This window comes from Aedes albopictus, chromosome 2 (assembly GCF_035046485.1).
Source record: "Aedes albopictus strain Foshan chromosome 2, AalbF5, whole genome shotgun sequence".
NCBI classification, from domain to species: domain Eukaryota; kingdom Metazoa; phylum Arthropoda; class Insecta; order Diptera; family Culicidae; genus Aedes; species Aedes albopictus.
This window is the reverse complement of record NC_085137.1, coordinates 153223577-153237944: the sequence shown is the minus strand read 5'-3', so window position 1 is coordinate 153237944 and position 14368 is coordinate 153223577. Positions and strand designations below refer to the sequence as shown.

The 14368-nt window shown below is 48.4% G+C and overlaps 1 protein-coding gene across 1 annotated transcript in view; it reads left to right on the top strand.

Moving 5' to 3' along the window:
* Positions 1-1647: 1647 nt before the first annotated feature.
* The window catches only part of LOC109420935 (protein diaphanous), a 29626-nt gene continuing 16905 nt past the window's right edge, over positions 1648-14368 (top strand). Inside the window, exon 1 of the mRNA XM_019695412.3 lies at positions 1648-2415. Coding sequence (XP_019550957.3) covers positions 2049-2415 — 367 coding nt within the window. The 5' untranslated portion in view covers positions 1648-2048. The remainder of the gene's footprint in view (positions 2416-14368) is intronic.

Sequence of the window (14368 nt, the reverse complement as noted above, 5' to 3'; positions counted from 1 at the left end):
AGTACGGTTCATGGTTATGCGGGGTCTTCGATTCAACTCTACTAGTACAAAACCAATCGTCTAATTACCGTTTTACCAAAGTCCCAATTAAGTCGTTCGACTTCTATGCATTAGTGCGAAATTTCGGGGTCCGTGAAGTACTAGACAAAAAAATATGATACCTTCATATAATGTTACCTTGTACTCTACTGCAAACTGAAAATCTAGTACTCCGCTAATGTTGCTAATCCCTGCCTCCGCCGGAAGCCGACCAGCTTTAGCCCGACCGACCAAAGCTCCCGTTGGGGTATTAGACCTCTTTTTGATTCCGGAATCTCAAAGTCTTCGAGTGGTGGCCCGGGCGGGACTTGTTGTGCGCCCCAAATTGCGATGGCCAGGGTGGATAAAACCGTTCGCTGAATAATCGGATTGTGATAACCGCTAAATATACAAAATTTTACTATTGCTTCAACGTGGTATGTTAACCACGAAAACGTTTGCTGGCTAGATGCTTTTCACTTGGAATCTCGCTACTGACTTTCTCCCATCATCCCCAAGAACGTTTTTTACCAGAAGCATTCACTGCTCCCACTCACATAACAGTTCCATCTTTGCTGGGTTCCCTATGGGACTGTTACGCGAGTGGGGGCAGTTCATCACTCATCAATAAGCGTTCTTCCATTTCCCCATTTCCTCCAACATTCGCTTCTGGATGAGTGAAACCAGCCACCCACATACCCCGTCCACTTAAATGGGCCCCACACGAGCATTGAACTTCATCAATATAGGTTCGTTTTGTCAAAATTTTCATCAAACCTTCAGCTTAATTGAAAGGTTTTCGAAAAACATTGGGAAAACCATGAGTTTGATGAAAATTTCGACAAAAATATCGATATGGATGAAGTATTGATGCTCGTGTGGGGCCCACATTAGATATGCGACCCCCAATGGCTTGCAGGCACGCTTCGGCTGTTCTACGAAAAGAAGGGTAATAACAGACTGGGGGTTGTGAGATCCAAGGTTGGGAAACGATGGCTTAGAGGGTTCAAAAAGGCGTACATGATGGAAAGAATTTGATCGAGTCGATTAAGATAGAAACTTAAATCGTATTTTGCTTTTATGAGGATCAAGCTGAAGATTTTCAGACAATTTTTGAGAATTTTACGGTAGTAGCCTTCGAAGCCGGTGCTGGCTGCATGCCGGTCTTTTTCACTTTTCTCCGAAATGATCTATTTTGATTGACACATTGAATTTTGTTTGTTGTCATGAACTACTACATCATCGTGAGCTACTATGCCACAATGTAAGTTAAAAATAAGGTAATCAGCCAAACGTCAAACTTGGGTACCGGGGACCAAATGTAGTACTAGAAGTGGTACCCAGTTTGAGACCGAGTGCTACGACTTTATTTGGACTTTGGTTTTACTGAAATTGTATCGAAAAACAGTTTTGCCGGATCTCCGCCAGAGACTAAGTCCATGTAAACAAGCTCGCTGAACTGTCAGTGCACGGCTTCGTGACGTCATCTTGCAGTATCCTATTGGTCGCGATCATACAAAACAACGTGGACTGCGCGTTTCGTCGAGTTTTTATTCGGAATATTTGCGCGACATCCCAAACTGTTCGAATACAAAAATGACAGTTCAGTTTGCCCCACCCCTACCGTTGACATCATCCGCTCCCGCTGCGAGCGAGAGTGGAATGTTTTTCAAAACTGATCCGCGAAACCGACGGAACGCGAACGCGATGCTCGCGCATCATCCATCGAATCCACCCGCAGCCAGTCATCCACAGCAACAGTGAGAAAAAGAGAGTGCTTTTTGGAGCTGTCTGGTGCGAACGCGAACAAACTGAACCTGTTTCCAGAGCCACCAGAATGTCAAAAGTGACGACGAAGTCGACGAGAGAGTGAAATGATGTCAGTCGTTGATGGTCGCGGATTGCGGAAAATTTATTTGCATTTTATCGAGTTGTGATCGGGAAATTGGCCCGGCGGGTGTGCGCGTTTGGTGCTCGGTGAGGCGCTTGTCCGCGCGGTGATTCTGTGGGCCCTCGGGGCGCGCTGCAAAATGTCGAAACATGATCGTGCGAAATCGGGTGGCTTGCTGGATACGCTGTTCTTCGGCCGACCGCACAAGAAGGGCGGCCGCGGCGGTGGTGGTTCTAGTGGGTATGGCGGGGGGAGTGGTGGGCTGGGGGGTGCTGGTAGTGGCCACGGCGGCAGTATGAATGGGGGCCGTCCGCTGTCCGGCACGGAGTCGGATCTGCCCAATCTGGAGGAGATCAGCAACGCGGTGAAGCGAATGACGGAGGCGGAAGTGAATCAGAAGTTTCTCGAGATTCTCGAGGACATGAATATTCCGAAGGATAAACGGGACCCGCTGCTGCTGAAGCCGCTGGACGAAAAGCGGAAAATGATTCTGATGCACATGAAAGGTAAGCGTCGCCGTGGGAGCGGAAAAGTGCGGGGGTGGATTATTTGTTTTTGTTTTGGTACGCTGCGGAGGGATTTTTTTTCGGTCTTCAACAAGTGGGTTACGTACGTAGCTAGGTAGCGCTGCAGGGTGGTAGGATTGTGTGTGTCACGAGAGTGTGGATCGGTGGTGGCAGGGGATGAGAGGGGTCATGATAGGAAGAATACGCGGAAACAAACACAAAAAGAATTTTAACGTTGGCCGTTCGTTACTCCTGTTGATCGCGAGACCTTGATCGCTGCTGACAGTGTCGTACGGTAATCGTTAATGGGTTGGTCCTTGGACATGAATCGCGAATCTTGCTGGCGGAATATGGATATGATGAGGAATATTTTTGCATATGCGAATGCGAGTTCACTGCTTGAAATCTGTTAACCTTCAGAAGGATATATTTTTGACCAGTAGTCCTTGAAGGACAGTCATGCGCATTTTTAATGATGTAGGAATGTTCATAAGCAGTGACGTTGCGAATATACAGCAAATCGAGTCTACTTCCAACCAACTACGCCTTTGGCATTGACACTGGTAATTCAGTATAAGGTTCACCCAGCATTTGTGACTAACCGCCTAAAAAAGTACACATTCAGTGTATTTGGGTCATCGTGTAATGCAAGAATATATTTATAAATATAGCATTTCATGGGCGGTTATTTTAGAAATTGTCTCACGGAGCAGCTAACGCTGTACCTACTGCTTGTTTATTATTTTACCTTTATTTTTGACTATGTAGGCGGCGTCTGCTGCATTGAAGTAATCGAAGATGTTCTATGTAAGAGATTTCTCTCAATGGAAAAGGGCAAATTTTGTGCCTTTTCTTTATAGAAGGCTCCAGGTATTTCTTCAGGAACTTTTGCTGGAATTCGTGCAAACAATCCTTCTGATGATTCCCAAGGAAATTCAATTGAGATTCTCCCAGGAATGTTTACTAGGAACCCTTTTTTTTTTTTTCCTTCTAAACCATAGGGGGATAATCTGCTCAACAGACACCCTAACAGAAGGTTAGGGTAGTGTAGGTCTGACAGGCCGTCTTCTACAACAAAAGTAAAATCCAGGACTACTCTCTCCTCGTACCCACTAAACCATTCCTATGGTCGCCAAACCCTACGTCTCTCCGGAACCACCAAGAAGGTATTGCTTCAGAGAGGGGCTAGTGCACATCGCACTCACAAGGTTAGCTGCGTAGCCTGCAGCAACGAACATCGATGACTCGCTTTGGAGAGTCCGTCACGGTAGCATGCTGGCGCTTAGCCAGTTTCCCGAGTGGTCCTCGCCACTCCCTTTGTCCTCGGAAGGCGGGCAGGGTCAACCCCGCCCGCGCCCTACTGCTGAGCGGACATCAAGAACTGATGCCCACGTGCAACCCGATCTGACCTGCCCGCAAGGAAGGGTATCACTACCCTTCAGGCCCTATCAGATGCACCCGTAGGTTGCAGACAGCAGGATCTCACCTACCCCGACCCTTGCCGGGGACCCCTTTCCAACCGCGGGCTCGGATCCAACCCAGTAGACCGACGCCACGACAGCACCGCTACCGGGACTTCCTCTCCGCGGCCACTTAATCGTTGTAAGGGTCGATCTCGACCGCAGGGCACCGGTATGACCTACGAAGCCGACTCCGAACCCCTGGACCACCTCTTGTACTGCATCTGGACTAGCCATTCTCCGAGTCCACGCGCCACCTCCTCTGTAGCTCCCAGACGATGTGGGTAATAGCCGTTGAAACGGCGTTCCAGCCAAACTCATCCCTACACATCCTCTGGACCAAGTTGTCCGGAGTTGTGTCTTCCCCGCATGTGGCAAGCATGCGGTCACGCATTGTGCGAAAACGCGGGCACACGAACAAAACGTGTTCCGCCGTTTCCTCTAAACCATTGCACACTGGGCATTCGGGAGAATCCGCATGCCCGAAACGGTGTAGATACTGTCGGAAGCAACCATGACCTGTAAGGACCTGTGTCAGGTGGAATGTGACTTCCCCATGGCGCCTATTAATCCAACTATCTACCCTCGGTATCAACCTATGGGTCCACCTTCCTTTGGTGGAACTGTCCCACGCGCGCTGCCATTTGACCATAGAGGCCATCCTGACAGTCCTGCGTATGCCTCTTGTGCCGCGCATTTCGAAGCACTCCATGTCCTCACTGATAAGAATGCTGATAGGCACCATACCAGTAATGACGCAGAGAGCGTCGTGTGACACGGTACGGTACGCGCTCGCAACCCTCAGGCACATAAGCCTGTAAGTACTTTCCAGCTTCCGTCGGTAGCATTTAGTACTTAGCGCGGTGCCCCACGCCGGGCCGCCATACCTAAGTATGGATGTAGCAACACTAGCCAGAAGCTTGCGCTTACTGGCGTACACCGCAGAGCTATTGGACATCATCCGGGACAGTGCCGCAATAGCTGTGGAGGCTCTTTTACAGGCATAATCGACGTGGCTACCGAAAGTAAGCTTATCGTCGATTATCACGCCCAAGTGTTTGACGGAGCGCTTTGACAGGATAGTACAGTCTCCTACACTGATCTCCGTCTGCTGCTCCGACTTCAGGTTGTTAACAACCGTCACCTCTGTCTTGTGGTGAGCCAGCTCCAGTTTCCTGGACCGCATCCACGCCTCCACAACCTTGATCGAGTGGTTGGTAGTCAACTTTACCTCCTCGATCGTTTCACCGTAGACTTCGAGCGTAATGTCGTCGGCAAATCCGACAATCACCACTCCCACTGGATACTCTAACCTCAACACCTCGTCGTACATGACATTCCATAACACCGGACCCAGGATGGAACCTTGCGGGACTCCTGAGGTTATGTGAAAGCACTTCCGACCCACCTCCGTGTCGTAGACTAGTACACGATTCTGAAAGTAACTTCCGAGAATCTTGTACAGGTACTCCGGTATCCCCAGACGCAAGAGCGCATCGGCAATAGCAGACCAGCTGGCGCTATTAAACGCATTCCTTACATCCAGAGTCACTACCGCGCAAAAGCGAATTCCCCTCCTCTTAGGCTCGAGTGCTTTCTCGGCGGTTTTTGTAACCGACAAGATAGCGTCTACGGTGGACCTCCCCTTACGGAAGCCGTACTGGTTACTCGAAAGACCATTTTCGCCCTCGGTGAACCGCAACATTCTATTGAGGATGATCTTTTCGAGCACCTTCCCCGCCGTGTCAATCAAGCATATTGGTCTATATGCCGACGGGTCTCCGGGTGGTTTCCCCGCCTTTGGCAATAGTACCAGGCTCTGCCTCTTCCAAGCTTCTGGGAAAACTCCCTCGTCCAGGCATTTCTGCATAGCAGACCTGAACATCTCGGGAGCCTCTGCAATAGCTACTTTTAAGGCCAGGTTCGGAACTCCGTCCGGACCTGGGGCCTTACCTACGCTAAGGGACTTAGCTATCCCCGCAAGTTCCACATCGGTAACCCTCTCCTCATCGCCAGCCCCAGTCCCCGGCTGTCCTACGAAAGGAGGCCAAGGACTAGGATCATGACGCGGAAAAAGTCCTCCAATGATCCCCTCCAACATCTCTGGAGATTGCTCTGTAGGAGCCATCACACCTCTCGTCTTGGCCATAACGATCCTGTAGGCGTCACCCCACGGGTTCGTATTGGCACTCTGACAGAGACCCTCAAAGCAGGCCTTTTTGCTTGCTCTTATCTCGGTCTTAAGCGCGGCTTTTGCAGCGGCGAACACCACCCGCCGTTCGTTTCGCTCTTCCTCTGATCGTGCTCGCTGCATCCGCCGCCTAGCCCGTAGGCAGGCGCGGCGCAGGTCCGCAATCGCGTCGGTCCACCAGTAAGCCGGTGGCCTCCCATTTCTAGGGTGGACTCGCCTAGGCATGGTCGCATCACACGCACGTGAGAGCACCGCTACCAGCTCGTCGCCGTCTAAACCGATTAAGTTTCGCTCACGGCGGAGCGCCTCCCTAAATACCCCTTCGTCGAAGTATGATGTCTTCCACCTGCGAGGGCTTGGCCTTGGCCTAGCCGCCTCTTCTTCTATCCGCTGTCTGCTGTTATTGTAGTCGATACTGTAGCGAACCGCCAGGTGGTCGCTGTGAGTGTAGCCATCATCTACTCTCCAGTTCGAACTACTTGTTAGGCCAGGACTGCAAAAGGTCACGTCAATAATTGACTCCGCTCCATTCCGACTAAAGGTACTCTTGGTACCGACATTAGCCAAGTCGACATCTAAGATGGCCAGTGTTTCTAGCAGGATCTGACCCCGCTGGTTCGTGAAACGGCTTCCCCATTCCACGGCCCAGGCATTAAAGTCGCCCGCTATTACCACCGGCCTTCGCCCTGTTAGCACGGTCGTTAAGCGGTCCAGCATTTGCGTGAACTGCTCGATCGGCCACCGCGGAGGCGCATAACAGCTACAGAAGAAGACCCCGTTTACTTTGGCGACCACGAAGCCCTCATAGGTAGTAGACACCAACTCCTGAACGGGGTATTTACCCGTCGTCCATATCGCCGCCATTTTTCTGGTCCCATCCGCGACCCAGTTGCCGTTGCCGGCGGGTACTCGGTATGGGTCCGATATGATGGCGATATCCGTCTCCCACTCAGAAACTGCCTGACAAAGCAGTTGCTGAGCCGCATCACAGTGGTTCAGGTTCAGCTGCGTTACCTGCACTGTGATTTGTTGTTCACTGCGGCTTTCTTGAAGGCCGGGCACCTTGGACCACCCATCGGATGTCTGTTGTTCGAGGATTTCCCGGTACAGATCATGCAGATGGGCGGACTCGTGCAGCTTTGGGCCTTATGACCTTCAGCGCCGCATCGCCTGCACAGTTTGCGCCTGTCGGGGCCTTTGCAGTCCCACGACTTGTGTCCTGGTTCCAGACACCTGAAGCAAACCTCTGGTGCCTCGTGGACTGTCAGGTGACATACACACCAACCCACCTTTATGCTCCCTACTTTAACGGACTTTTTGACGTCCGCCACAGGTAGCTGAACCAAAGCTACCTGTGTCCCTGCTGGCCCTTTCCGTAGCTTAACGGCTGCGGCGGCCACCTGCACATCGCACTGTTGCCGCAGTGCCGTGACGAGCTCTTCCACTTCGGTGATCTCATCGATGTCCTTGACCTTCAGAGTCGCCTCATGTGTCAAAGCCCTCACCTGCACACCCTCACCAAGGACCTCTTCTGCCAGCCTCTTATAGGCGGCGCCCTTGTGCTCCTTCTGGCGCTTCAGCTCCAGGATCATCTCGCCCGTACGAGTACGTCTAATACTGCGTACGTCGGCTCCAAGACCCTCAAGCTTGGCGTCGCTTCGCATCATCTTCAAGACGTCCGAGTACTTGGACTGTTCCGTCTTGATGACGATAGCGTCGCCTTTCTCGCGCTTGGCACCTGCCCTCCTACGCCTTGGCTTGGCGTCCTGCGCTACTACCTGCGGATTCGCCTTCTTCTTCTTCCGCTCTACCTTCGTCCAAGGGGGGTCCTCCCCTTGGATCGCCCTACTCTGTGGCTGTTGAGGGCCCACTAGCGGTCGCAACCCCTTGTTCCCATCGTTCCGGGACGGGCCAGCCTTTTCAGGCCCACCCTTCCCAGCTTTCCGGGAACCCTGGCTGGGGTCCGACCTTCCGGCATTATTACCGACTTTCGGGGTAATGATTCGCCTGGCCTTGCGGGCACCGCCAGACAGCTCCTCGCCTGACGGTTGCCTCGCCCGCTTCTGCGATTGCTTGCCCCGTTTGTCGCGAGCAGTCGCTTCCGCCTTATTTGGACTTCCTGCGAAGGAGAAGGCCTCCGTTTGGGTAAACTTCGGCACTTTCTCATTTGCAGGCTCCGCTGCTGCAGCAGTCAGCAACGCGAGTGCCGCGTGCTCCTGCTTGGCATCGTCGATCGACGCCCTAAGTCGAAGCAAGGCCGTTTTCAGGTCCTTGCTTATGTTCGACTTAGTGGACGCAAAGTCGATGATTTTGCCAAGCTGCTGCTCAGCCACCTCTATTGCGGACCGTCCTTTGGATCCTCGGTTGACGGCCCTCAACAACCACGCTCCGTCCATAACCTCCACCGGCTGGCTTGCCGGGAAGTGGACTGGAGCACCCACGCTTGAGCTGCGTACGCAACTCCCAGCGCCTATCTCCTCACTTCTCCTTGTCGGAGATCTCATCAACCCGCTTCTTGCGAAGGGGTTGATCCCACCACTACTTCCACCTGAATTTTGATTGCTTGATTTGTTTGATTTCATGATTAATCCCACGAGTCGCACGGGAAAGAATGTCCACCACGCCAGAGCCCTGCATTAACGCGGTAAGGGACAGCTTACTGTGGGGGGGTGCCCAGGTACCCCACAGGCTCCGTTAAAGATCGAGCATCTTTTTCACCCCCTCGATCACTCATTCCTCAGCACGGGTCGCTTGACACCTTGAATTGGGGTTAGTAGTCCTATTCTTAGCCGGCGACTACGCGGCTGACTCGCAAGCGGGGGGGGTGCGTCAGGCCCCAGGACTTTCGTCCCTGCTGCCCAGGGAACTCTTCATGAAATAATTTAGTTTTACTCTGTTTTCTCCAAAAAAATCTCTATGAATTCCTTTACCCAATTAACATTTATTGTAAATGTAAACGTCAACAAAGCGTCCTCAATACGGCTTGATGCTGAGTTAGTGTGTTGTACATATGGACGGAAGCTTCTATGCAAGCCCTATACCAATGAATCTGGCGAACTTAATCCACTTCTACATGCTGTGCGATCAGCTTCTATGTCACCAAGTCATAGCTCTTTTCTCGGCTTCTATGTAACCACTAACGGAAAAACCTCTTGAGAATGCGCTTTTTCAGCCTTCTCGCAGTTGTTGAATAATAGTTATACGGCATCCCCAAATTAATCGATTAAATATAATTTGGTTATGGATACCGTGACGCAATACTTGTGGGACTGGAATTAATGCTTTTAAAATTGAATTTTTAAAGTACTTGCCACTACTTGGAATCAAACTCACGATCTCCATATCCACTGGTTCCGATGATGTCCTCACTGCCACACTGCTATATAAAAATAGCATAGAAAATAGCCCGTTTTGTTTTACTCCAGACAAGGCTTCATAATTGTGCCACAAGAAACCTTACCCAACTTCACCTTGTTGCAAAAGCTTGTAAAACGTCAAACGCAATGTTTACATTGAAGAAGCTGTGTGGTTGCGCCAACAGGTTTTCCGTCACCGCTTCTAGCTGAAAGAGTGTTCTTTAAACGACTACTAAGTGCTGCTGTTTTGTGTATTTGGCAACATTGGATTAAAGTGCAATAAAATTAACCGAAATAATGTCACAGCACAGAGATACCTAGATAGCTGTAAAGTATTTGCGTAGTAGCTATATATCGCGCTCGAAGTTTGTTTTGACAATATACATCCGACAAGCCGTGTTGGTATACCAATACTTTCTTTATTACAGCTTCTAGCTGTAATGATATCGCATAACGGCCTTCAAAGCGCTTCTGGTTTGTGGATTTGTCGGTATTAGGAATTGTGCTGTTTTGTTAGTGGAGACTCCTATTCGATTTGTTCAAGTTTTCACATCTTCCGGGAAATCTCCCGGAGTTGGAACAGAGTGCAGTAAAGGCAGCCCCAGTGACAAGTGATTGATTTTTGAAAACCGAATTTGGTAGCTGTATGGTGCTTGTTTTGCAGTCGTGTATTAGCTTATGGTTTATATTTTACTAGCTTTCTTTCCCGGGTAGAGGTAATGGCAAACCAAAAACAAAAGAATAACAAATTTTATTGTCATAACTTATTTTGTCATTCATGAGTTCTTCATGAAGAGCTTAAAACAAGATGTGAATAGCATAATATGATATCATATCAAAATATGCCTTTCGCTTATCATTTATCAAGTTTGGAAGAATAACTACTGAATGCCTTATTTTGCTATCATAACAAATTTTGCAATTGGTGAGACATTGTTGATCTCTTACGATTTTGATGAACCATCGCTGTTTGGCACTTATCAAGAACAACATAATGACAAAATTTGAATTTTGGTTATTCTAATGAGAACTTTTGATAGTTTTTCTTAGTTGACATGCGAATAACTAATTTTGATATTGTTCTGTTTTCAATAACTCAATAATGGTATATTTTGCAATTCTCAACTTTAATTTTTTTTGTTCTTGGTTTGCCATTGTAATGTCAAAATTTGACATTCTTCAGTTATTTCATAGAACAATGTCAGTTATTATTTTTGCCCTTTTGTCACTTATTTCAAACAAACCAATGGCAAATTTTACCTTTCAGTAATTCTTTTTGAATGGTAAAACTTGCAATTGTTTTGTAATTCTTTTCTGCCCGGGATTTTACTCAGCTTTGACTGCTTCAATGGTTACACAACAGAAAGCAAATGACTGAAGCTTATACCGCTGAAAATGTTAGTTGGGTAGAACATTTTCTCCACGTTTTCTTTCAGAAATCACTCTTGGTATTCTTCTAGATCTAGAGATTATCCTTCAAGAGCTCTTACTAGGGAAGGTTACGATGGTGTCCCCCGGGAATTTCAACCGGACTGTTATTGTTGCATTCTACATGAGGAAATAAAATAAATCTTTCGGGTGATGGGCCAGTGGTGTAGTCAGGAGGGGCCCTCAAAGGGGCAAATTAGGCAAAATATAACATTATTGAAAATGCTCAAACGTCTTCAAAATGCAAATTTTAAAATGTATTGTAGAAGAAACAGACAGAATATGTATGCATACATGATTTCGTAATAAATTTAATTTACCATAGACGTTGCCAGGGTGAGATGGGTGATAAACAAGGTGATGCATTTTTATTAAAATGACTTCAACTGATTCGCTTCAGAAATTCTCGAACGGATAGGAGCTGAAAATGATCAAGAATCCTCCCAAGTAGTTAAAAGCTTCTCTGTAGAGAAAATAACAGCTGCAGAACGTATCCTAGGGATGATGTGGGATCCAAATGAGGACTTGTTCCTGTTTACCGTCCAACTTCACGCGGATCTGCTTCCGTTACTATCCGGTAGAACTGTGCCTACTAAACGTCAAGTTTTACGCGTGGTCATGAGCTTTTTTGATCCGCTAGGGCTCATTTCCACTTTTTCGATCCACGGCAAAATCCTTATCCAGGCGATCTGGTGTGGGTGGGTTGGGATGACCCCATTAGCAGTACGAACTTCTCGGACTGGGAACGATGGACGAGACTGATACCCGAGTTGAAACGTGTACAGATTCCGGGATGTTATTTCTCAAACTACGAGCGCGGAAGTTACACATTTTCGTGGATGCAAGAGAGCTTGCCTACTGCAGTGTAGCATATTTCCGCATAATCGACCGGGGCACCCCTCGTTGTTCTCTGGTACAGCTTCCGCTCGATAACTGGGCTTTGACGACAGTTCAGTTAGCGAGCGCCGCTCGATAACTGGACTGAGCTCCCGGAGCCGGAGGCTATTGTTATATTTTGTTTTGTTTACTGATTTGCAAAATGTGAGGTTAAAGTTCGTTTATTTTTGACAGACAATTGCTTTTTAGCTGGACTTTGGCCCAGTTATCGAGCGCCCAGTTAAAAAGCAGTCCAGTTAAACAGCAGTCAGTTATCGAGCGGATGCTGTAGCTGCGAAAGCCAAAGCAACTCCCTTACGACCACACTCTATCCCCCGGAACGAATTGAATGCAGGAGTCATTGGCGTGCGACTGATGAAAAGCGTTACGGAGAATCGTTCGCTGCAAATTACCCAGCGGTTCTTCCACACTGACTCAACAGTTCTTTTGGCATGGTTACGTGCTGACCCTCGGAATCATCGTCCAGTTCAGAACTACGGAAATCTTGGCAGAAACATCGGTGGAGGAATGGCGCTGGGTACCCACACTGTAAAACATCGCAGATGAGGCCACCAAATGGGGCAACGACTGGATTTTCTATGGCAACAGGAAAGGGGAAAATTGGTGGCTCCAGAGAGGATGATTGAACCAACGGAAGAATAGAGAACAACCAACGTACACCAGGAAGTAACGGCCGACACAGTGTTAGAGTTCAGGAAATTCTCTCGTTGGGAGGATTTGATTAAATTGCTACCTGTACCATTTCGTCAATCGCTGTTCGTCGAAGCAATCTGTTCCAACTAAATCACGCGTGGCAACATTAACACGCCAAGAATTCGTATCGGCAGAAAAAGGCTTGTGGTGAATGATCCGAAACCAGGAACTAGGGGAGGAAATTTCGCCCTTGAATTCCACTAGTACCTCAACGAAGACGAATGCACGCCTAGCGAAATCCAGCCCATTAGTAAAACTGTCGACCTTTTTAGATGACGATGGAATCGTACGGATGGAAAGCAGAATCGATCCGAAAGCAGCTTATTATCCCTACAGTTTTCGCAATCCGAATAGTTCCCAAGAGTCACTACGCCACCGAATTATTGGTACTTCGTTTCCATCAACGGTACGGGCATGCCAACACGGAGACCGTGGTGAATGAGCTTCGGCAGCTTTACAGTATTCCGAAGATGCGCTCCGTTGTAAAGACGACAACAAGTGTATGTGGTGCCGCGTATACAGAACCAAACCCAATACGCCTCGGATGGCCCCTTTGTCGTAGCCACGTGTTATGCCTTTTGTGCGCCCATTTACGCACACAGGCCTAGACTATTTCGGACCTCTCCTCGTCGTTCAGCAGCACATCGCTCTTTCCCTAGGAGATCATACTCCTTGGGTCTCCAGTTAGCCCAATGGTTAAGGCTTTGGATCGCCAATCTGGAGACGGCGGGTTGGATTGCCAAGTTCCAATGCGAACGTCTAGCCATAAAGAAGAAGAAGAAGATCACACTCCTTCTTGGTCAGAGCCTGGTGGTTATCTATGCAAGCAGGCAGGCCACCCGAGGGTTGGCCCAAGCCTTCATCGGGGCTAGGCTCAGAGCCGGATCAGCGTTAATCAGGAATGTTCATCTGAACCTACGTCCACCCAGTAAGTTGCCTAAGCTGGACACAGGTCAGAAACGTTTTATGGGACGGAAGACAGCGTCGACATTAGCCTATCCGCCATTTCAAGTCTGTGTCATGCGACCTTACAAAGAGGATAGAATGCTGTCGCTACCAGCTCACTTGTTCATAGTTATCTAAGCGTGTGCCATTTCACTAACCAATTACAAATCATGCCCGACCAGTATACCATAATCAGAACTTGCTGGCGTTATTCCTGATGTGTCCGAAACACTCCTAGCTAGGCTGTGACACTTGGAAGCGGTGTCATGTCGCTTGTACAGAGTTGCTTCTGGATATGTGGGATTTCTGAAGAGGCCCAGCAGAGCCCACTGCTGAACACCCCCACCTCCATACCAGGTGGAAAAAACCAACGAATAGCATATTCAGTTATTACTGATTGAATTACCGAAGAACAAAAAAATGATATTGGTGCTCATGAAGATATTACAAGGTCAAATATCTTCAGACAAGACTTGCCGACCTTTTCCTTGAAAAAATAAAAAAAAATATTGCCAACATACAGCATCCAAACTACAACACCTCCCGGTGCTAAAAGGTGATAAGTCCACATTAGTGTGTGGATGGATATGGTTCGATTAGAAAACCTGCTGCTCCATAAGCTGAGAAGCAAGCTTTGTTCCAGTGGGGACGTTATCGCATAAAGAAGAAGAAGAAGAAGCTGAGGAGCAAGCTTTGCCTCAATTTACGTGTGAAGTCAAGAGAAAAAAGAAGAATCTGGCAAGATTAGATTTTAAACAATCAAATATTATCCTCATGCACGCTTAATCCAATGCAAGTTGCTAATGCCTGATTCATGGAAGGTTTCTCACAGATAAACATTCTTATAATTCTTAAACATAACGCCACAGGTGACTGGTTGTTTGGTGTTTGGTTGTGAGGCCCCCAGTGATGTCTCATCGTCGTCTGATAGGTTCAGCGACGACGAAAGAAAGCAAAATATCGATGACCTCATCGCCCCTCCA